The sequence below is a fragment of the Oncorhynchus keta genome, chromosome 6, assembly GCF_023373465.1.
Source record: "Oncorhynchus keta strain PuntledgeMale-10-30-2019 chromosome 6, Oket_V2, whole genome shotgun sequence".
Classification (NCBI taxonomy): Eukaryota; Metazoa; Chordata; class Actinopteri; order Salmoniformes; family Salmonidae; genus Oncorhynchus; species Oncorhynchus keta.
In genome coordinates, this window is record NC_068426.1 from 40,571,280 (window position 1) to 40,596,246 (window position 24,967).

The following is a 24,967-nucleotide window of genomic DNA, read 5'->3' on the forward strand; positions in this document are numbered from 1 at the left end:
TGCTCACCATGTACATAGGGGACCCACACAGAGTGGCAGCCATCATGTTGTTCTGAAGGTAGCGGGCAAACCCAAAGTCAGCTGGAGAGAGGGATAGAAGAAGAACAGCAAGGGGGGGGTAATAAATAAGATCAATTAGCAATGTACAAGTGGAGACCACAGCTGTGCACTCAGATACTCAGCAAAACCTTGGGGCAATCACAAAATGTTTGCAATGAGTGGAAAAATGTAATACCAGCTGGGAACGACTGGAGAGGTTACAGTGGAGAGAGAACTCAATTGATTTTCCACTGAGCCACCAAAGAGGACGGACCAGTGACTGGAAGTTTTGTAAGAGATTTTTGAAACCTGTCATCTTACTCTTAATTGACAGGCACTGGAACACCTTTAAGTTATATTAGTAACGGTCCCATTTCAGAATATCACACGGTCACAGGGAAAACAAAATCACCAGTGGTAGCTAAAAAGGCTAACATTCAAGATCAATGGGCAATGAGAAACATCCACACAAAAACACATGTCATCATCACCACTAACTAACTACAGTGTTGCACTGTTAACTTCCTTTCAAAGTGAGCAATCCACACACTCAACTGTTTAAAGATGTACTATGCAGAAATCCCTCTGCCATTTCCTGGTTGCTATAATTCTAATAGCTTGCTTAACTTCTGTTTATGTGACAAAACAAGCATGTATAGTGTTGAGAATCATTGTACCATCTAAACTGCTGTAAAATATATTTTCCATAACCAAAAATATTGTATTTTCAGCTACTTGAAACTGGTGTACAAAACCAAAAGAGGTGTTTAGACTTGCTTTCAATGAGAATGACAGACCAATAACTCACATTTCTATTTGCTTTTTGTTGGGTCGCCCAAAAATAAACTTATTGTAGCTTTAAGAGTTTGTGCGGTGATCTTGGAGCTGAGCAACTTTCAACAGCGGCATGAGGATTATAACACTGTTGTGAGGTCTGCTTCAGCCTTCACAAAGTCAATACAACTACCTCTTTCCCAACTGTATTTCATTTATTTATTTATTTTGCTCCTTTGCACCCCATTATTTTTATTTCTACTTTGCACATTCTTCCATTGCAAAACTACCATTCCAGTGTTTTACTTGCTATATTGTATTTACTTTGCCACCATGGCCTTTTTTGCCTTTACCTTCCTTCTCACCTAATTTGCTCACATTGTATATAGACTTGTTTATACTGTATTATTGACTGTATGTTTGTTTTACTCCATGTGTAACTCTGTGTCGTTGTATCTGTCGAACTGCTTTGCTTTATCTTGGCCAGGTCGCAATTGTAAATGAGAACTTGTTCTCAACTAGCCTACCTGGTTAAATAAAGGTGAAATAAAATAAAAATAAAAAATTACATTCTGTCTGCAGGATAAATGGGCTCGATAGGGATTAATATGAGTGAGTTCTAAACACATACAAAAAAATGCTGCTCTTTTGTCTTCAGCCTTGCACTAATTCATTCTTCACACAATTGTGATTATCAGCTATTACATGGGTGTCAATTAAGTCGGTGGAAAGATGGAACTCTTTGTTGCTATAATTTATATGATGCATTACAGTGCACGTGCATGCACCCGCACACACACGAGACGTATTCAGACCCCTTGACTTTTTCCACATTTTGTTATATTACAGCCTTATTCTGAAATTGATTCAATAGTTTTTTAATCAATTTGCCCCATAATGCAGGTATTTAGAAATGTTTGCAAATGTATATATATATAAAAAATTTAAATATTACATTTACACAAGTATTCAGGCCCTTTACTCAGTACTTTGTTGAAGCACCTTTGGCAGCAATTACAGCCTCAACTCTTCTTGGGTATGACGCTACAAGCTTGGCACACCTGTATTTGGGGAGTTTCTCCCATTCTTCTCTGCAGATCCTCTCAAGCTCGGTCAGGTTGGATGGGGAGTGTCGCTGCACAGCTATTTTCAGTTCTCTCCAGAGACGTTCGATTGGGTTGAAGTCCGGGCTCTGCCTGGGCCACTCAAGGACATTCAGAGACTTGTGTCGAAGCCACTCCTGCCTTTGTCTTGGGTGTGTGCAGGTCGTTGTCCTGTTGGAAGTGAACCGTCGGCCCAGTCTGAGGTCTTGAGCTCTCCAGGGCAGGTTTTCATCAAGGATCTCTTGTGCTTTTCTCCGTTTCATCTTTCCCTCGATCCTGACTAGTCTCCCAGTCCCTGTCGCTGAAAAACATCCCCACAGCATGACGCTGTCACCACCATGCTGGCACCACCATGCTGTCACCACCATGCTGGCACCACCATGGTGGCAGGTTTCCTCCAGACGTGACGCTTGGCATTCAGACCAAAAACAGTTGAATCTTGGTTTCATCAGACCAGAGAATCTTGTTTCTCATGGCCTGAGAGTCCTTAAGGTGTCTTATTGGCAAACTTCAAGCGGGCTGTCATGTGCCTTTTACTGAGGAGTGGCTTCGGTCTGGCCACCATCTCCACAGAGGAAATCTGGAGCTCTGTCAGAATGACCATTGGGTTCTTGATCTCCTCCCTGACCAAGGCCCTTCTCCCCCGATTGGGCGGCCAGCTCTAGGAAGAGTCTTGGTGATTCCAAACTTCTTCCATTTAAGAATGATGTGTCCATTGTGTTCTTCGGGACCTTCAGACATTTTATTATTATTATTACCACTCCCTTTTTCCTCCCCGATTTCGATCTTGTCTCATCGCTGGGTCTGAATACTTATGTAAATAAGGTATTTGTTTTATTTATTTATTTATTTTATTGTTAATACATTTGCAAGAAATTCTAAAAACAGTTTTTGCTTTGTCATTATGTGACATTGCGTGTAGATTGATAGATTGTTTTTAAAATGTAATCCATTTTAGAATAAGGCTGTAACGTAACAAAATGTGGAAAAAGTCAAGGGGTCTAAATACTTTCCGAATGCACTGCGCGCACACACACACCTATCTTGATGCAGGTGTTGGTGGAGTGGGACTTGCGTCCTGTGTGGTAGGAGAGCAGGATGTTCTGGGGTTTGAGGTCTCGGTGGATGATATCCTTGACCTGCAGCACCCTCATGGCTCCAGCTATCTGCTGCAGAAACACCCGGATGGTGTCCTCACTCAGGGTGCCCTTGGCTAGGGGAGAAACAGGGGTGGAGGGGTAGGACAGTCGGTAAAGGAAAATAAAACAAACTATACTAACAGACTAACTTGTCAGACTTGTTCCTGTTCCACGGCAACCTATGAAAACACAGCTTCCCTAAAGCCTGGGACTGTAGTCTAAATAAATAAGCAGCCCAGGGAGACGAGGCCTAAACTTTCTCTGCTAAATTCAGGACCTGGTTGGTTCAGCCCACACCCTCATTATCCAATGTTACATTACCCTGGCTTTCATTTTCACTTTGCTAACATACCCTTATTCTGATAGTTTGCCTCAATGCTCTAGGTGACTTTCAATTGACCGAGGCTTTAACCACACAAGCCAGCTCCAGTCATGGTGCGCTCTGAAACCTTCCCCCATTGAGTTTGCCCCACTATGTGTCACAGAGGCCCAAATTAAGGAATGTCTAGCAAGCAATTCTAATGGGAGGGTTGTCCTTGAATTACAGTGGCATATTTTTATACTGAACTGTTTATCAATGATAAAACATAATGGAGGTCCTTTATACTGCAAAACATTATGTAACAATGCTTTGTTTAAGGTACTTAGGGTCCCTGTAGTGATATGTAGAGTTGTCATGATATATTTTGGGCATTTAAGCATAAAACATAGAACGGCCTCCGTTCCTTCTCTTGTTAAAACTAATTGGTCCATGCTGCGTGCCGACCCGGTTGTAGCGACAAACCTGCAGATTCTGCAATGCTTGTCAGTGGGGGTAAAAAATAGATTTTGCGCCAAACAGAGAACACCAACCCCCCCCCCAGGTGAGGGAGCCAACAGGAGTGACAACAAAAAGGGGAAAAAAAGAGGGCATTTTCTATGTCATGAGCCAGTCGCACTTCATATGCAATGTAGGCTATGTGATGGTAGCTTGCTAAGTGCACAGACGCAATGCACAAAACACACATACTTTCTCCAAGCTGAAGCTACCCCGGCGAAACCCGGATGACGCTGGGCCAATTGTGCGCCGCCCTATAGTACTCCCAATCCCGGCCGGATGTGATATAGCCTGGATTCGAACCAGGCACTGAGATGCAGTGCCTTAGACCGTTGCGCCACTCGGGAGCCCTAAGTATTGCGACAATTTCAACGCAACATGCGACAATTTCAATGATTTTACTGAGTTACAGTTCATATAAGGAAATCAGTCAATTTAAATTAATTAATTTATGCCCTAATCTATTGATTTCAGATTACTGGGCAACCTGAGATAGCTGTGGCATTGTGTTGTGTGACAAAACTGCACATTTTAGAATGGCCTTTAATCGTCCCCAGCACAAGGTGCACCTGTGTAATGAGCATGCTGTTTAATCAGCTTCTTGATATGCCACACCTGTCAGGTGGATGGATTATCTTGGCAAAGGAAAAAAATACTCAGTAACAGGGAAGTAAACAAATTTGCTAGCTAGCTAGCACATAATGTTGTGGTAGCAAGTGAATATGCTAACATTAGCTAGTTATTTAAACATTTGGCAATGGGCTGGCACTGGGAGTATGGGATTATGGAGAGCGAATTTCAAAGTTTCTTCTTCATCTTACTAGGTATTTATCGAGCCGTGGCCATCTGGCTAGTCACAACAGGGGCTTTCTACATAATAGCAACATTAGTTTAGCTAGCTAGCCAACATTGGAATCTAGACCATAAACTAAGCAACACATGCATGCATTGCCAAACAACGCCTCTGCCACCTTATGGTTTGGAGTATTTTAACAAAGCTTTGTGGCTGACGACTTCAAGGTCTTTGTTGTGTGAACACAAAAGAGTTTGACTGCTGACACTGTTCAGAGGTGCTAATTACCCTTAGCTGGCGATTGGTAGACAATCCTATGTGTGTGTGTCCTGCTTGAGAGATATCTATTTATCTTGAATGCTACAAAATAAAAAAAAAAGGTATTTAATATATTGTATAGATCAAGAAAAAAAGTATACTAGTATAATGTGTCATTGGTGTTACTGCCTTGAAAAATCACTCATTACAAACATTTACAAGGACCTTGAGCATGCTCTCCTGTGGCAAACTTATTGGGGGAGGAGTCTACATTATTATTGGGGGAGGAGTCTACATTATTATTGGACCTTGAGCATGCTCTCCTGTGGCAAACTTATTGGGGGAGGAGTCTACATTATTATTGGGGGAGGAGTCTACATTATTATTGAGGGATGAGTCTACATTATTATTGGACCTTGAGCATGCTCTCCTGTGGCAAACTTATTGGGGGAGGAGTCTACATTATTATTGGTGGATGGGTCTACATTATTATTGGACCTTGAGCATGCTCTCCTGTGGCAAACTTATTGGGGGAGGGGTCTACATTATTATTGGGGGTGGGGTCTACATTATTATTGGACCTTGAGCATGCTCTCCTGTGGCAAACTTATTGGGGGAGGAGTCTACATTATTATTGGGGGAGGAGTCTACATTATTATTGGACCTTGAGCATGCTCTCCTGTGGCAAACTTATTGGGGGAGGAGTCTACATTATTATTGGGGGATGGGTCTACATTAAAGAAAATTATTAGCTAATCACACCCTTTTATTATGTCATTCTTTGTAAGATTCCATTGATAATTTGGTGTCTAAATCCAAAGTGTCACTTGGCGTTACTCAATTTACATGAAAGTAAATAACATTGTGAGCAAAATGATTAATGACCTTAGAACATTTGGGGCCTCCATTTCAGAAAATTCTCACAAACCTAAAATGTCTCATTGGGGTTAGTACTCCTACTGGTGACACAATGTAATCATAATGGAGCATATTATTTGAAGTCATTGAGCTCCCAGATAAGTTGATTTAGTAGACGACAGTTCATTATTTGTCCAAAATGCACAAATGCCACCTTAATTCAAGGAAGACCCGACAGCTTCCCTGGGCGTTTAACCAATGACACAGTCCACTCACAGTGCAGATAGTCCGCCAGGTCCCCACCATTGCAGTACTAGAGAGAGAGGGAGATAAAAAAAAATATGAAATTAGGAGACATACAGTGCATTCGGAAAGTATTCAGACCCCTTCACTTGTCCCACATTTTGTTACGTACCTTATTCTAAAATGTATTAAAATAAAAAATACTCATCAATCTACACACAACACCGCATAATGACAAAGCGAAAACAGGTGTATAGACGTTTTTGAAAATGTATTTCAAATAAAAAACTGAAATACCTCATTTACATTCATATTCAGACCCGTTGCTATGAAACTCGAAATTGAGCTCAGGTGCATACTGTTTCCATTGATCATCCTTGAGATGTTTCTACAACTTGGAGTCTACCTGTGGTAAATTCAATTGATTGGACATGATTTGGAAAGGCACACACTGGTCTATATACAGTTGAAGTCAGAAGATTATATACACCTAAGCCAAACACATTTAAAACACAGTTTTTCACCATTCCTGACATTTAATCCGAGTAAAAATTCCCTGTCTTAGATCAGTTAGGATCACCACTTTATTTTAAGAATGTGAAATGTCAGAATAATAGTAGTGATTTATTGAAAATGATTTATTTCTGCTTTTATTTATTTCATCACATTCCCAGTGGGTCAGAAGTTTACATACACTCAATTAGTATTTGGTAGCATTGCCTTTAAGTTGTTTAACTTGGATCAAACGTTTCAGGTAGCCTTCCACAAGCTTCCCAAAATAAGTTGGGTGAATTTTGGCCCATTCCTCCTGACAGAACTGGTGTAACTGAGGCAGGTTTGTCGGCCTCCTTGCTCGCTCACGCTTTTTCAGTTCTGCCCACAAACTTTCTATGGGATTGAGGTCAGGGCTTTGTGATGGCCACTCCAATACCTTGACTTGGTTGTCCTTAAGCCATTTTGCCACAACATTGGAAGTATGCTTGGGGTCATTGTCCATTTGGAAGACCCATTTGCGACCAGGCTTTAACTTCCTGAGATGTTGCTTCAATATATCCACAGAATTTCCTGCCTCATGATGCAATCTGGGGCGGCAGGGTAGCGTAGTGGTTAGAGCGTTGGACTAGTAACCGGAAGGTTCCAAGTTCAAACCCACGAGTTGACAAGGTACAAATCTGTCATTCTGCCCCTGAACAGGCAGTTAACCCACTGTTCCTAGGCCGTCAATGAAAATAAGAATTTGTTCTTAACTGACTTGCATAGTTAAATAGAGGTAAAATAAAATAAACAAAATCTATTTCGTGAAGTGCACCAGCCCCTCCTGCAGCAAAGCACACCCACAACATGATGCTGCCACCCCCGTGCTTCACGGTTGGGATGGTGTTCTTCGGCTTGCAAGCATCCCCCTTTTTCCTCCAAACATAACGATGGTCATTATGGCCAAACAGTTCTATTTTTGTTTCATCAGACCAGAGGACATTTCTCCAAAAAGTATGATCTTTGTCCCCATGTGCAGTTGCAAACCGTAGTCTGGCTTTTTTATGGTGGCTTTGGAGCAGTAGCTTCTTCCTTGCTGAGCAGCATTTCAGGTTATGTCGATATTGGACTCGTTTTACTGTGGATATAGATACTTTTGTACCGGTTTCCTCCAGCATCTTCACAAGTACGTTCATCTCTAGGAGACAGAACGTGTCTCCTTCCTTAACGGTTTGATGGCTGCGTGGTCCCATGGTGTTTATACTTGCATACTATTGTTTGTACAGATGAACGTGGTACCTTCAGGCATTTGGAAATTGCTCCCAAGGATGAACCAGACTTGTGGAGGTTGAGGTGGACTTGTGGAACCAGAATTGTGGATGTCTACAATTATTTTCTGAGGTCTTGGCTGATTTATTTAGATTTTCCCATGATGTCAAGCAAAAAGGCACGGAGTTTGAAGGTAGGCCTTGAAATACATCCACAGGTACACCTCCAAATGACTCAAATGATGTCAATTAGCCCACCAGAAGCTTCTAAAGCCATGACATCCCTTTCTGGAATTTTACAAGCTGTTTAAAGGCACAGTCAAATTAGTGTATGTACATTTCTGACCCACTGGAATTATGATACAGTGAATTATAAGGGAAATAATCAGTATGTAAACAATTGTTGGAAAAATTACTTGTGTCTTACACAAAGTAGATGTCCTAACTCACTTGCCAAAACTATAGTTTGTTAACAAGAAATTTGCGGAGTGGTTTAAAAACGAGTTTTAAAGTGTATGTAAACTTCCGACTTCAACTGTAGGTCCCATAGTTGACAGCGCAAGGCAGAGCAAAAACCAAGCCATGAGGACTAAGGAATTGCCCGAAGAGCTACGAGACAGGATTGTGTTGAGACACAGATCTGGGCAAAGATACCAAAAAACATCTGCAGCATTGAAGGTCCCCAAGAACACAGTGGCCTCCATCATTCTTAAATGGAAGAAGTTTGGAACCACCAAGACTCTTCCTAGAGCTGGCCGTCAAGCCAAACTGAGCAATCGGGAGAGAAGGGACTTGGTCAGGGAGGTGACCAAGAACCCGATGGTCACTCTGACAGAGCTCTAGAGTTCTTCTGTGGAACCTTCAAGAAGGACAACCATCTCTGTAGCACTCCACCAATCAGGCCTTTATGGTAGTGACAAATCCGGCCGTGATTGGGAGTCCCTTAGGGTGGTGCACAACAGGCTCAGCGTCATCCAGGTTTGGCCGGGGTAGGCAGTCATTGTAAATAAGAATTTGTTAACTGACTTGCCTAAAAATATTTGTAAAAAAGACAGAAGCCACTGCTCAGTAAAAGTCCCATGATAGCCCACTTGTAGTTTGACAAATATGCACTTAAAGGACTCTCAGACCATGAGAAACAAGATTCTCTGGTCTGATGAAACCATGATTGATTTCTTTGGGCTGAATGCCAAGCATCACTTCTGGAGGAAACCCGGCACCATCCCTACGGTGAAGCATGGTGGTGGCAGCATCATGCTGTGGGGATGTTCTTCAGCGGCAGGGACTGGGTAGTCAGGATTGAGTGAAAGATGAACGGAGCAAAGTACAGAGAGATCCGTTATGAAAACCTGCTCCATAGCGCTCAGGACCTCAGACTGGGGCGAAGATTCATCTTCCAACAGGACAATGACCCTAACCACACAGCCAAGACATCGCAGGAGTGGCTTCGGGAAAAGTTTCTGAATGTCCTTGAGTGGTCCAGCCAGAGTCTGGACTTGAACCCGATCAAACATCTCTGGAAAGACCTGAAAATAGCTGTGCAGCGACGCTCGCCATCCAACCTGACAGAGCTTGAGAGGATCTGCAGAGAAGAGTGAGAGAAACTCCCCAAATACAGGGGTGCCAAGCTTGTAGCTTCATACCCTAGAATACTTGAGGCTGTAATTGCTGCCAAATGTGCTTCAACAAAGTACTGAGTAAAGCTATATTGAAGTTTTTTTAAATACATTTTCAAAAATGTCTAAAAACCTGTTTTTGCTTTGTCATTATGGGGTATTGTGTGTAGATTGATGAGGGAAAAATACAATTTAATACATTTTAGGATAAGGCTGTAACGTAACAAAATGTGGAAAAAGTCAAGAGGTCAGAATACTTTCCAAATACACTGTATATAACCAGTAGCCTCCCAAACAAGTCCTATCTGAAATATGAAAATAATCAATGAAATCACCAGGTAGACTATTGTTCTGGTAAAGATGCATCCGTAGCAGATTGCTAAACTGTATTTTATATGGAGAATATAAGTGTAGGGCTACTCTGTTTTTGCCAGACAAAACCAGAGAAAATAAAACAAGTGCTTTCTGGTCACTAATCTGCATAAGTGCCTTTGCTGATGACTGGTCATTGGTCAACAGTCAAGACACACAACATTTTGGTTCTGAAGCACGTTACGTCTTTGAGACAGGAATTTGGTGCAATACCATAAGCCTGTTAGTAACCAAAAAGACAATAGGCAAAGACATAAATATAAAATAGGTATATGTAGCCTATTAATATATATAGAAAAAAAATACGTATTTTTCCCCATTCAGCTTCACACTTGCGACCTCTATCAAAACCTCCTTGCGGCCACCGGGATGAGAACCACTGAGTTAGAGCAGTGTGTTGAACCTGACACCAAAACAAGGGCCAAAAGACAGAAATGACACCAGTAGCTTACCTCCATGACCAGGTACACAGAACTGGCCGTTTCCTAGAGAGAGAGAAACAAACACAAGTCAGGGTAGACGACAAGAGAAAAACAACAATACAGGTGGTTTTAGCATGTCAACACTTACAATAGGAATGTTGTGACTGTGTGTTATAGAGCAGGAGGTGTTGAAGGCACATACATGCTTGTGCTCGGTGACATAACTAGATGGTTACCGTTTCCCTGACGTAGGAACGGTAAATTAAAAGTGATGACTACTGTGAACAGGGACACTTCAGGAGAAAGATATGTTCAGTTAGAAGTTGATGTTCGTCAAATAAGAGTCTACCTCACTGGGACTTATGTTCCCATCTTATCTGAAATCACTATAATGACTACTGACCTTAAGTGGTTTGAGCTCAACCCGGAGGTAAAGAATTAATGACACGTCGCTACTCGCCTAAATCTCTGGGTCATCCATGCTGAGTCAACAGGGTTAAGGTATGGGCCATGTCTGCTCGGAAGTCACGGAGGTTAGCGCTGAACAGGAGTGGTCAAGAGGCCACAAAACCTCCCCGCTGTGCCGGCTGAAGTGTGAACTATGCTAAAGCAAAAGGGATTGTCTGAGTCTTCACACTCACTCAGCTAAATGTAAAGAGGATCAGTAATCGGGGTTCTCTACAACAATAGAACAACGATAGAACTGAGCTCATCCCACATCATACTGAGAGCAAGGATTAGGCCACAGAGCCATATCAAGAGCAAACAAGATGGGGGAGGGGGGTGCATGACAAACAGGAAAATTACACTTTCAGAACTAATAGGCCAGTCGTTGCCATAGCTACAAGTTGGCAAATCAGGCTGAGTCTGCATTTCAACTAATTGGATTCTGTGGTGGGTGGGTGGGGGGGGGGGCAGCTCGACTTGGCTGACAAAGGCAAAATATTGGATGACCAGGGAGGTTCACTGTTAAAGAGAGGGTACAAGTCTGTTGTCTGAAACCACAACGAATGCTCTTCGAGAGAGCATAAACAAACAGAGTCATAAGCCTGAGTCACACGACATATTATGCCAACCTCAGAAGCTTGGCTGCTTTTTGCCACTGAAAACAAAATGGGCATTACTGAGCCCAAACAACCATTGTGTCTCTCCCTACTTTATACCAACAGCATGTCAGCCATAGCACAGGCCTTACAAAAACAAGACAGTGCAGCCCACTTAAACGCCCTCTTATCAACTAGCAACAGATGACTCTGCACTTTCTCCCTCTCTAGGTCTCTTTCAACAGCCAATCAGAGCTGAGTAATGGCTCATCCTAGAGTTAACTACTGCAGAGTCAGCGTTTCTGAAGTTGTCTTTTTGGCCATGTTGGTGATTGCAGCCAGCAAGCCAGCCGTCTGGTTTCCATTGTGCTTTGCCAGGCAGGCAGGGCCAGACATACTTGTCTACCCGAGGTGGTTTTGGCTTTACTGACCTGGTGACATCTCCTGTTTATGACAACCAGCCTATAACAGAGCACGAACAGTGTCAGCTGTGTAAAATCATGCAGCGCTTCTCCCCAATGCTACGTGCCGAGAAGAGTGTAGGCCGACATGCCAGCCAGGGAGGTGATAAAACTGCCCTGCTCTAAAATCCTACAGGGGCTGAGATGCTGTACACAAGATAACAGGACATATTAACACTTCAGTGATTGACAGAGCTCACCAACTGGAGTGTAGAGTAGGACAATACCCCTCTAATTGGGCCCTTCCAAATAGGTCTCACTCTGTTTACCCACAAAGTAGGCCTCATGACTCTGGTTAGCTTCCCGTTGCACAACATTGTTACCCTGAGTGTGGGAACTCTGTCCGGCTGGGAAAATATTGGTAAACTGAAAGTCGTCTGTTCTTTCGACCAATTCATTTTTTCAAATACAGTTCATTTGGAAAGTATTCAGACCCCTTCAATTTTTCCAAATGTTGTTACATTATAGCCTTATTCTAAAATGGATTAAACAAAAACAATGTCCTCATCAGTCTACACACATTACTCAATCACTTTTCACAGCTACTGTTTACAGGCCTCCTGGGTCGTATACATCGTTCCTCACTGAGTTCCCTGAATTCCTATCGGACCTTGTAGTCATGGCAGATAATATTCACATTTTTGGTGACTTTAATATTCACGTGGAAAAGTCCACAGACCCACTCCAAAAGGGTTTCGGAGCCATCATCGACTCGGTGGGTTTTGTCCAACATGTTTCTGGACCTACTCATATACCACTGCCTAGTTTCGTCCCATGGAATATTGTGGATCTTAATTAGGGATGCACAATATATCAGAATCGGCCGATAGTAGCTAAAAATGCATCGGTATCGGCACGATGTCTAGTTTAACGCGGATGTGGGAAAACCGATGTCAAATCTACCTATGTAACGTCACGACGCCACGTAAACTTTTGCGCTACACGTGCAACACAGCATTCCAGCCTTCCACGTCTGCTGTGTGGATCAAGCAGTCAACAAGTCGAGCAGTCATTTTGAAAGGGTAAGAACATTTCAGCAACACAACTCAAAGGCGAAACCAATTAAAGCCAAGATAATGGAATTAATTTCCCTTGACGATCAATCGTTCTCTGTTGTGGATGCTGTTGGCTTTCGCCGACTGGTCGAGCACCGGTAGACAAGTGCGCTATTTTGCAGATGTTGTTCTACCGGAGTAACACAGTAATAGTGTCACTGCCATGAGCTTCACGACATACATACAATGGAACATTTGTTTGGGTCTTTGCGTGTCAAAAAAGATACAGTAGCTCTGTCAAAGCTGTACAAAAAAGTCTGCAAACAAGCAAACACCGGCCACGAACGATGTGTTTACAATACCGCGTTGGTAATAAAGCATCATTTGTTCCACCGCAACTTCTGGGGTAGCTAGCTTTAGCTTGGTATCTAGCTAGCACCAGTACAGCCAGCCTAAAAACAATGACCAGTAGAAACTGCAGTCATTTTCATTATTCTTAGCAATGATTTAGGAATTCTTGTCAGTAAGTATTAGCTAGGCTGCAACTTGTTGTTCGCCTACTGAAATGGAACTTCAGTTCATGAAAATAAATAGCTAGCCAGCTACTTAACCCTGTTGCCCAAAGCTAAAGTTATAAGCAGCCAGCTAACTTAATCTGGCTAGTGAGACTCGACCGGACTGGGTTATGCGTTGTGTAGTGTTATGTGTAGTGTTAAGGATGGTGCCGAAGGACATGGCTGACATTTTACATTCTCCCAACCACTTATGCCATTTTATTTTTCTTATTGCGTTTTGTGTTACTTATTTTTTAACTTATTGTGTACATAATGTTGCTGCTACCGCCTCTTATGACCGAAAATAACTTCTGGACATCAGAAAAGTGATTACTCACCGCGGACTGGAAGAAATGTTTTCCTTTAACGAGTCCTACGACAAGGGTATATCCTGCTTTCATTGGAACAGACCCAGATCAACGTCTTTTGTGTGAAGAAAAGACGCCGGAAAAGGGTTCGCAGATCGGGCATCCCTCTGAAAATCCAGAGGCGAGCGAGTAAACTCCCACTGCCTTCCATTCTTCTTGCTAATGTGCAATCATTGGACAATAAAATGGACGACCTACGACTAAGATTATCTTACCAATGGGACATTAAAAACTGTAACATCTTATGTTTCACCGAGACGCGGATGAACGAAGATACGGACAATATAGAGCTAGCAGGATTTTCCATGCATCGGCAGAACAGAGACACTACCTCTGGTATGGGGGTGTGTCTTTTTGTCAATAACAGCTGGTGGGCGATGTCTAATCAGAAGTTCTGAGGTCTTGCTCGCCTGAGGTAGTGTAACTTATAATAAGCTGTAGACCACACTATCTACCAAGAGAGTTCTCATCTGTATTATTCGTAGCAGTCTATTTACCACCACAAAACGAAGCTGGCACTAAGACCGCTCTCAACCAACTCTATAAGGCCATAAGCAAAGAATAAAATGCTCACCCAGAAGCGGTGCTCCTAGGGGCCGGGGACTTTAATACAGGCAAACTTAAATCAGTTTTACCAACGTTTTACCAGCATGTCACATGTGCAACCAAGGAAAATAAATCCTAGACAGCCTTTACTCCACACACAGATATGCATACAAAGCTCTCCCCCATCCTCCATTTGGCAAAATAATTCTATCCCGATTCCTGCTTACAAGGAAAAACTAAAGCAGAAAGTACTAGTGATTCGCTCTATACGGAAGTGTCCAGATGATGCGGATGCTACTCTACAAGACTGTTGCTAGCACAGACTGGAATATGTTCCGGGATTCATCCAACGGCATTAAGGAGTACACCACCTCAGTCATCGGCTTCATCAATAAGTGCATTGGTGACGTCGTCCCTACAGTTACTGTACGTACATATCCCAACCAGAAGCCATGGATTACAGGCCACATCTGCATCGAGCTAAAGGCTTGAGCTGCCGCTTTCAAGGAGCGGGAGACTAATCCGGATGTTTATAAGAAATCCCTCTATGCCCTCAGACGAACCATCAAACAAGCAAAGCGTCAATACAGGATTAAGATTGAATCCTACTACACCGGCTCTGATGCACGTCGGATGTGGCAGGGCTTGAAAACTATTACGGACTACAAAGGGAAACCCAGACGCGAGCTGCCCAGTGACACGAGCATACCAGATGAGCTAAATGCCTTTTATGCTCGCTTTGAGGCAAGCAACACTGAAGCATGCACGAGAGCACTAGCTGTTCTGGATGACTGTGTGATAACCCTCTCGGTAGCAGATGTGAACAAAACCTTGAAACAGGTCAACATTCACAAAGCCGCTGGGCCAGACGGATTACCAGGACATGTACTTAAGGTATGCGTTGACCAACTGTCAAGTATCTTCACTGACATTTTCAACCTCTCCCTGATCGAGTCTGTAATACCTACATGTTTCAAACAGACCATAGTCCCCGTGCCCAAGGAAGCAAAGCTAACCTGCCAAAATGATTACCGCCCCATGGCACTCACGTTGGTAGCCATGAAGTGCTTTGAAAGGCTGGTCATGGCTCATATCAACAGCATCCTCCCGGACACACTAGACCCACTCCAACTCGCATACCGCCCCAATAAATCCACAGATGACACAATTTCAAATCGCACTCCATACTGCCCTTTCTCACCTGGACAAAAGCTCAGCGTTCAACCCCATAGTGCCCACAAAGCTCATCACTAAGCTAAGGACTCTGGGACTAAACACCTCCCTCTGCAACTGGATCCTGGACTTCCTGATGGGCCACCCCCAGGTGGTAAGAGTAGGCAACAACACTGATCCTTAACACTGGGGCCCCTCATGCATGTGTACTTCATCCCCTTCTGTACTCCCCTGTTCACCCACGACTGTGTGGCCAAACACGACTCCAATATCATCATTAAGTTTGCTGACGACACAACAGTGGTAGGCCTGATCACTGACAATGATGAAACAGCCTATAGGGAGGAGGTCAGAAAACTGGCAGTGTGGTGCCGGGACAATAACCTCTCCCTCAACGTGAGCAATACAAAGGAGCTGATCATGGACCACAGGAAAAGGTGGGTCGAACAGACACACATTAACCACGACAGGGCTGTATTGGAGCGGGCCTAGAGTTTCAAGTTCCTTGGTGTCCACATCACCAACGAACTACCATGGTCCAAACATTCCAAGACAGTCATGAAGAGGGCACAACAAAACCTTTTCCCCCTCAGGAGACTGAAAAGATTTGGCATGGGTCACCATATCCTCAAAAGGTTCTACAGCTGCACCAACGAGAGTATTCTGACCGGTTGTATCATCACCTGGTATGGCAACTGCTCGGCATCTGGCCGTAAGGCACTACAGAGGGTTGTGCGAATGGCCCAATACATCATTGGGGCCAAGCTTCCTGCCATCCAGGACCTATATAATAGGTGGTGTCAGAGGAAAGCCCATAAAATTGTCAGAGACTCCAGTCACCCAAGTTAGACGGTTTTCTCTGCTACCGCATGGCAAGCGGTACCGGAGCGCCAAGTATATGACCAAAAGGCTCCTCAATAGCTTCTACCCCCAAGCCATAAGACTGCTGAACGGTACCGGAGCGCCAAGTATATGACCAAAAGGCTCCTCAACAGCTTCTACCCCCAAGCCATAAGATTGCTGAACGGTACCGGAGCGCCAAGTATATGACCAAAAGACTCCTCAACAGCTTCTACCCCCAAGCCATAAGACTGCTGAACGGTACCGGAGCGCCAAGTCTAGGAACAAGAGGCTCCTCAACAGCTTCTACCCCCAAGCCATAAGACTGCTGAACGGTACCGGAGCGCCAAGTCTAGGACCAAAAGACTCCTCAACAGCTTCTACCCCCAAGCCATAAGACTGCTGAACAATTCATAAAACGGACATTTTACATTTACATGATGTTCTTCTTCTTGAACTGCACTGTTGGTAAAGGGTTTGTAAGTAAGCATTTCACGGTAAAGTCTACACTTGTTGTATTCTGTAAAAGGGATCTATAAATACATTTGATGTATTGATTATCCCATAATTACAAAGCGAAAAATTGTTTTTTGGACATTGTTGCTAATTTATACAAAATAAAAACAGAAAAATATTATTTCCATAAGTATTCAGACCCTTTGCTATGTGACTCGAAATTGAGCTCAGGTGCATCCTGTTTCCATTGATCTTCCTTGAGATGGTTCTAAAACATGATTGGACTCCACCGGTGGTAAAGTCAAATGATTGGACATTTTATTTTACCTTTATTTCACTAGGCAAGTCAGTTAAGAACCAATTCTTATTTTCAATGATGGCCTAGGAACAGTGGGTTAACTGCCTTGTTCAGGGGCAGAACAACAGATTTTTACCTTGTCAGCTCGGGGATTCGATCTTGCAACTTGTCGGTTACTAGTCCAACGCTCTAACCACTAGGCTACCCTGCCGCCCCACATAATGATTTGGAAAGACACACACCGGTCCATATAAGGTCCCACAGTTGACAGTGCATGTCAGAGCAAAAACTAAAACAATTCTGCAGCATTGAAGGTAAGAACAGTGGCCTCCATCTTTCTAAAATGGAAGAAGTTTGGAACCACCAAGACTCCTAGAACTAGAACTGGCCGCCCAGTTAAACTGAGCAATCGGATGAGAAGGGCCTTGGTCAGAGATGAGATCTAGAACCCAATGGTCATTCTGACAGAGCTCCAGAGTTCCTCTGTGGAGATGGGAGAACCTTCCAGAAGGACAACCATCTCTATAGCACTCCAATCAGGCCTTTATGGTATAGTGGCCAGACGGAAGCCACTCCTCAGTAAAAGGCACATGGCAGCCCGCTTGGAGTTTGCCAAAACGAACCTAAAGGACTCTCAGACCATGAGTAACAAGATGATCTGGTCTGATGAAACCAAGATTGAACACTTTGGCCTTAATGCCAAGTCAATCAATCAATTTAATCACATTTATTTATAAAGCCCTTCTTATATCAGCTGATGTCACAAAGTGCTGTACAGAAACCCAGCCTAAAACCCCAAACATCAAGCAATGCATGTGTCACGTCTAGAGGAAACCAGGCACTGCTGATCACATGGCCAAAACGATCTCTTGGGTGAAGCATGGTGGAGGCAGCATGCTGTGGGGATGTTTTTCAGTGGGAGACTAGTCAGGATCGAGGTAAAGATGAACGGAGCACAGTACAGAGATATCCTTGATGAAAACCTGTTCCAGAGCGCTCAGGACCTCAGACTGGAGGATCACCTTCCAACAGGACAATGACCCTAACCACACAGCCAAGACATTGCAGGAGTGGCTTTGGGACAAGTCTCTGAATGTCCTTGAGTGGCCCAGCCAGAGCCCGGACTTGAACCCGATCTAACCTCTATGGAGACCTGAAAATAGCTGTGCAGCAACGCTCCCCATCCAACCTGACCGAGCTTGAGAGGATCTGCAGAGAATAATGGGAGAAACTCCCCAAATACAGGTGTGCAAAGCTTGTAGCGTCATACCCAAGAAGACTCGATGCTGTAATCGCTGCCAAAGGTGCTTCAACAAAGAACTGAGTAAAGGGTCTGAATATTTATGTAAATGTGATATATATTTTTTTATTAACATTTTTATCAATTAAACATTTCTAAAAACTTGTTTTTGCCTTGTCATTATGGAGTATTGTGTGTAGATTTATGAGAAAAAAAACAAATTCAATACATTTTTGAATAAGGCTGTAACCTATCAAAATGTGGGAAAAGTCAAGGGGTCTGAATACTTTCCGAAGGCCCTGTGTATCCATAAAAACTATGCCAGCTGAGTCATGATTTCGACTGGCTGGGAAACGCTGCCTTGCCTCATCCCGACAAGTTCATTACTACGGGACAGCTGGAGGAGATCGAATTTGAATATTGAAAACAATGTTGCAAAATGTCGACAGAGACAGACAACAAGGTTTATACAAACATCCGCTGTTGAAAATGAAATGTTAGTCTAAAAGAAATGTGAGATAAGACACCGCCTGGAATGTGGTTTTAACCAATTCAGAATTAGTGTCACCTGTCGTTTAATGATTGATAAATTAATTAAATTAATTTGTACAGAAAAGCTCAGGACAGAACAACAAACTCATGTAACAACCAGCAAGTAATGCAACAAAGATAACATGAAAGAAAAGTGGGTCAAAATATGTATTTCACCCCTCCCGCCTTGCAAAAAAAAAAAATGAATAGATAGCCTATATTCAATTTATGTGACAAAACAAGCAATGTATAATGTAGAGAATCATTGCACCATATAAACAGCTGTGAAATATATTTTCAATAAACCCCAAATATTGTATTTTCAGCTGTTTGAAGCTGGTGTAATAAAATTAAAGTAAAAGAAGCCAGAATTAAACTTAAGACTATAAATAGGCACATAGAACAAATCTACCACTTCGGACTTGGTCTCAATGAGAATGACAGATCTATAACTCACATGTGTGAATTTGGTCGGGCTGTCCAAAGAAATGACATGTTGTTGTTTCCAAATTGACATTCAAATTTGAGTTATAGAGTCGTCATTCTCATCAAGTCTAAGAAGGGGTAGATATGTTCTATGTGCGCTATTTCTATGCCTCCAGTTCTCAAGTTGTGGTTTTGTACACCGGCTTCAAACAGCTGAAAATACAATATTTTTGGTTATTGACTATGTCTTTTCACAGCAGTTTAGATGGTACAATAATTCTCTACACTTGTCACAAACTGAAATTAGGCGAACTATTCTAATTTTTGCAACCATGATATGGTGGAGCGATTTCAGCACATTGCACCTTTAAGGATTTGGCTTAATACATACCTGAAAGTCATGTAATGCAACAATGTTCTCATGTTTTAGTTCCTGGGGAAAATAAATGGGAAATGCAAGTTTACAGCTATTCAAATTGAAAGTCTTACTGTATACACTACCGATAATAAAACTGGTTGTCTTACCTTAAGTATCTTGATCTCTTTTCCCAAAAGGGTCTGAGATTTTGCCAAGTTTTTCTTATTTATGCATTTCACAGCCACCTCCCAGTCGTGTTTCTGTAGACAAAAAAAAAATAATAATGAAAGATTATAATACACATTTTTCCTAATGTCTTCTGGGTGCATGTAATGCCGTTTAATGAATGCATATCGGTAAAAAGCATGGAACCTAAGGAAGTGGAAAGGTAGCCTACTATAAAGCCTTATGCGTGCTTTGGTTCGGCTGGTGGCTAGGCAAACCGAATGAGTATGACTTAAAAGACCTTTGTTTGAAAAATGAGAAAAAAAAAGCAGGAATAGTACTGTTTGCCATTCTTGAGACATCGTAGCCAGTATACACTTCCTCAAAATAGTCTGAATCAATCTAAGATAACTCAAGAAATTCCTAATGTTGACCAATCACCAACGAAGGGGCATAGACTTCGGTTACAGACTTCGGCTTACCTCGGTGAAAAAATGTGTGCACGAACAGCCGAAAAAACCCGTGCTGAAGACCAAAACTTCCCAAAATGTAATTGGCGTCATAATATATGCAGACGCCTTAAGACATGGGCTGCGGTCCAAACACTTAAAGACACACCCTCGTCCACTTACCCTCGCCTTATGCCCTTGGGGGAATCCCCCTCGCCATCTTGGGAGGGTGGTCCAAATGATTAGCCATGCAAGGTAAGTTTGCAATGTAAGGCCCTCAGCCCTCGTTTTTAGTCGGCTTTGCGAGTGTACAATTATGTACACCCCGGGGCCTGAAACTCCCCATATAATTCAATTTGCGACGATTGCACATCCGCTAAGAAAAGTCAGCGAAAAGTTCAAAACAAAATCGATGGAGAAGTAAACATACAAGTTTAAGTAAAAACGAATGCAAGTAAGTTAGAAATGTTGCTACTTTGTTTGGTTATCTTTTGGAAATTGCAGAAAGAAAATATTTTTTCTTCAGAAGATCCAGCTAGGCAGGCTAACGTTAGTTAGCTAATTCATTTGCTAGCTATAATACAGTAGGCATATATTAATAATTATATATTCAATATGAGTAGACAAGTAGACGAGTAGACAAGCTACTGGTGGCTGAAAACACAATCATCGCGGGATGAACGAGTGAAGAATTTCCAGCCAAGTGTATAGTGGTCCTTCTGTAGCTCAGTTGGTAGAGCATGGCGCTTGTAACGCCAGGGTAGTGGGTTCGATTCCCGGGACCACCCATATGTAGAATGTATGCACACATGACTGTAAGTCGCTTTGGATAAAAGCGTCTGCTAAATGGCATATATTATACTCGTTAGACGTCATGGTACGCCATCAGAAGTGTCCCCGTAATTGTGGGCTGAGGGGATAGGGTGTGTCTTAAGTGTTTGGACTGCACCCATGGTAACACTCAATGTTCCTTCTAAACTGCGCTCCTGCACAGCTCCCTGGGAAAGCCCACAGAAATATCAGCCAAGGCATTCCTAGTCAATCTGCAAACATTTCTGTTAAAAAAATAAAAAAAACTAACAATAAAACCTTGTGTTCCTACTTTAATTTTTTGGTCTCGGGCTGTTGACTTTAGGTGCAATCGATTCAGCTGCACTGCATGCAGGGTAGGAGAACTGTTTCCATTTTTAACCATTTCATGTGTCTGAGGATACAAACTCTGCCTTCCCGGTGGGTCCAGAGAGCAAATCAAGTGCCCCGTTAGTAACAAAGATAATTTGTGCATGAGGCAGAAATAATGTAGTGCGACTCGAGTTTGACCATCAGCTGGAAGACAGTGTCCTTTTATGGTCAGTGTCAGTGGAGCAAAGGGAGAGCGGAGGGATGTTGAGAGGCAGGCCCTCAGATGCAGGCACCATCAGCCCATTAAAATTTAAATAAAAAGTACATTATTTAAATGTATTCTCACTTAGCTGTGCTTCACAAGTAATACAACAACATATCTATTACAGGTGTGATCATTTCGCCAACCTCAAATGTTGAATTTTTTTTTTTTAATGGCCCAAACAATGCAATTCAAGCAAAGCCAATATTCAGTCACACCTGTTAATTGAAATGCATTCCAGGTGACTACCTCATGAAGCTGGTTGAGAGAATGCCAAGTGTGCAAAGCTGTCATATGTTATTTCATAGTTTTGATGTCTTCCCTATTATTCTACAATGTAGAAAATAGTAAAAAATAAAGAAAAACCCTTGAATGAGTAGGTTTGTCCAAACTTTAGACCGGTACTGTATATTATTTAGTATATGTAAAGACATCAAGAATAGTCCAATGGGTGACGAAATTAGCCTATAGCTTGTGAATAATGCCCAGATTGTGTGTAGTAATGCAAGTAAAGCATTCCTTTTCTAATCATAGCCGCACTCCTCATGTAGTCTAGCCAATATATGTTTTGATAAGGTTTTCATCACAACTAAAGTGGCCAAATAACTTCTTAAACTTAAGCACATTTAAATCAGCTTTACAACAGGTGTAGAGCCTAACTGGCATACATACACAGCACGTGAGTTTTACGTTTGGGGAAGATAATTTTGACCATAAAAATGCACCTTTAGAATAAAAGCATTACATACATAAATCCTTCTGTAGCTCAGTTGGTAGAGCATGGCGCTTGTAACGCCAGGGTAGTGGGTTTGATCCCCGGGACCACCCATACGTAGAATGTATGCACACATGACTGTAAGTCGCTTTGGATAAAAGCGTCTGCTAAATGGCATATATTATTATTATTTGCACTTATAGCCTGCTGCCATGTGAGCATTTCTGCATAATGTGAAGAAATAGCCTAATAGTTTATCAATATTTTAAGCTAAATGTTCTGGTCTGTGTCAGCCTCACAAAAAGTTGATGCTAGTGGTTGAATTCATTTGGGATCTATCCCACAACTATCCCAGACGGTTTGGAATATCTTTCTCGCACAGAATATAATAGCTAAACGTTTGTACTATGGGGGATAGTAGATTGACATAGGCTAGTGCTTTTGCTGTTAGTTAGGCCTACTCATCTTGTTGGCTGACGAAAAGTAAATGTGGACAGTTCTTCCAATATCTTTAATATGCGCCTCGTCCCTGATGGGTCAGTCTTTACTTGTAGCCCGTGAGAAAGACCCAATCACGTGAAGGAGAGCCATTTGAGTGAGAGGAGCTTTGGAGCACGCATCAGGGAATTATTATGTTCAGCCCAAGGTCACAACGGCCACTGGCTGCAGAAGGCATGGGTTTTTCATAGGGGGCATTACGGCCACACAAAGGGGATGCCGCCGGGGAATTTGAGGCATTATCAAGTGTTTTGTCAAGTTGTGAATGAGAGAATGAAAAAGTCTCATGGAATGTAGGAGGACTACATTGAACACCACACATTGGCTGCTACTGTAGGCTGAATGATAGAACAGCTATGTCCATGTTAAAATGTTATGGGAGGCATTTTCTCCATTGTTTTTGATGGTAGGCCGCTCTGATCAAATAGCCACAGTAGTCTACATGGCCACTGTAAAAACTGTAACTTAAAGTAGGTACAGCCTCAGTGTTCACAGTAAATGCACACTGGAAGTTGCACAGAATTTTCACAACTTTCAAGTTTGGCTCAGCAGACCTGAAATTTGCTCAGTGCTTAATTTTTTTTGAGGGAACATTGGTAACAATTTGGGCTGGGAATTGGCAGGGATTCGATACTGTGATTTTATTGGGATTTGATGTTCCAAACATATTGCGCACCATGTATCTGCTGTAGAGGGACAGGAGAGAGCCATGCGAAAACACGTTTTTATAAGTCATGGAAATAAGAAAATGACTTAAAACAAATTGCCTCACTATTAAAAAGGATATGGAGAACAATCTACGACTTAAACAAAATACTGGTACAGGTGCAGCCAACTAGCGCTAAAATAATCTGGCGATATAGTCAAAACGATACAATATCATTACATAAATTATATCCCAATATGTAACTGTATCTCCCCCCATCACTAGTAACAACATACAGTGGAATGAATAAGGTAGGCCTGCCTGGCTTTCCATTTTCCCCATGGGACCAGAATTCTCCCTCCTGTTGTTGTTGGACAAACATGTCTCAACATGCCATTGTGATCAATGGTCAAATGTAGACTTTTGAAATAGACAAAAGCCCCCTCAACATATAATTATAATTGGCTAGATGTTCGACCATCCCCATCACAAACACACCCACCAAAACTGCGAAAGGCAAATATTGTAATTTAGGTTCATAATTCACTTGTAATACATTATTACTCATATTTCATGTGCAAATGGCTGTTCATATTTTTCATCCTCAAACCCGATGATTGAATCTTTCAGCTGCCATGTCCAAATTAAGGTCGTACGACAACATAAAAATGATAACAATGCAGACGCAACTATTTCATTTGGATAATTGCTACATTTACACAATCTAGATTGACACAATGACACTGGCACATCGTTCCCTCACCTCTCTATTCCTGCCTTTGAACACCACCGCAAATGCACCGTGTCCTATCAAGTCCTTCCTGCTGAACTCGAATTTCCCCACGGTCTCCATCGCTCCAGAACCTCGGGGGTTTTATTTTGAAGTAAAATTACAAGCGTTGCACGGTCGCATATCTCCTCTCTCGGAAGTCCCTTTCTCCTCCGTGAAGTCGGGGCAGCAGGAAAGTTCACCCAGTCTTTCAATTGTCATGAACTGCCTTCTTAAGAAAGAACGACTTTCTTCTCTCATGTTTAGGTAACGCATGGAAAGGAGTCAGCCTCCTTTTAACAATATGCGAGTCCCATGTTTTTTGTTTGTTTTGGTAGCTAGCTAGCTTACACAACTGACGCAGTGTTTACAAAGACACAATGCCCCAATGTAAGCTAGCTAGCTGCTAGCAAAACATATCCACCTTAAAAAACAGAAGGCACGCCTGGGTGTTTTTGTTGGTATACAGAGGATATCGTTGGCTCCGTTGCAACCCGTTCAATAATGTGTTTTCATTTGTTCCAACGCAAGTTGGAACATTTATGCAAGCGGCATCTCGTAATATTTTCAATGGGCTAATAGTTCACCCCCAGAGGAACCCTCGTATATCGATTATGGTCTCAACAAGGTTAGTGCACGCCTTCAGTTGCTCTCTAAGTCCCGTAATTTTGCGCACGCGCACAGAGCTACAGCTGTATTTTCTTTTACGTCAAAAACTCGGGTGGTGTCACATCAAGTGTGCTGTTGTTTCTGTTTGGCCACTTTTCTGCATGCAACCACCTAGACAAGATATATTACCTGGACAGCAAAGTAAAGAACAGTAACCTAACCTATAATAATTGTCTGACATCAATAGAAATTGCCTGCTATCTTCGA

General features: G+C 42.5%; 1 protein-coding gene across 4 annotated transcripts in view; it reads right to left on the minus strand.

Annotated features, from left to right (window-relative positions):
• Positions 1–24,758, minus strand: part of LOC118385507 (serine/threonine-protein kinase ULK1-like) — a 50,667-nt gene extending 25,909 nt beyond the window's left edge. For 3 of the 4 annotated variants that reach the window (XM_035772708.2, XM_035772709.2, XM_035772707.2), the window contains exons 1-7: positions 24,086–24,758; positions 19,633–19,725; positions 19,499–19,540; positions 10,207–10,239; positions 6,058–6,094; positions 2,956–3,129; positions 8–81 (exon numbers count right to left, since the gene is read on the minus strand). In XM_035772708.2, coding sequence (XP_035628601.1) covers positions 8–81; positions 2,956–3,129; positions 6,058–6,094; positions 10,207–10,239; positions 19,499–19,540; positions 19,633–19,725; positions 24,086–24,175 — 543 coding nt within the window. In that variant the 5' untranslated portion in view covers positions 24,176–24,758. Of the gene's footprint in view, positions 1–7; positions 82–2,955; positions 3,130–5,995; positions 6,095–10,206; positions 10,240–19,498; positions 19,541–19,632; positions 19,726–24,085 lie in introns of those variants that run through there. The other variant, XM_035772711.2, reaches the window with a different exon arrangement.
• Between the last annotated feature and the right edge of the window lie 209 nt (positions 24,759–24,967).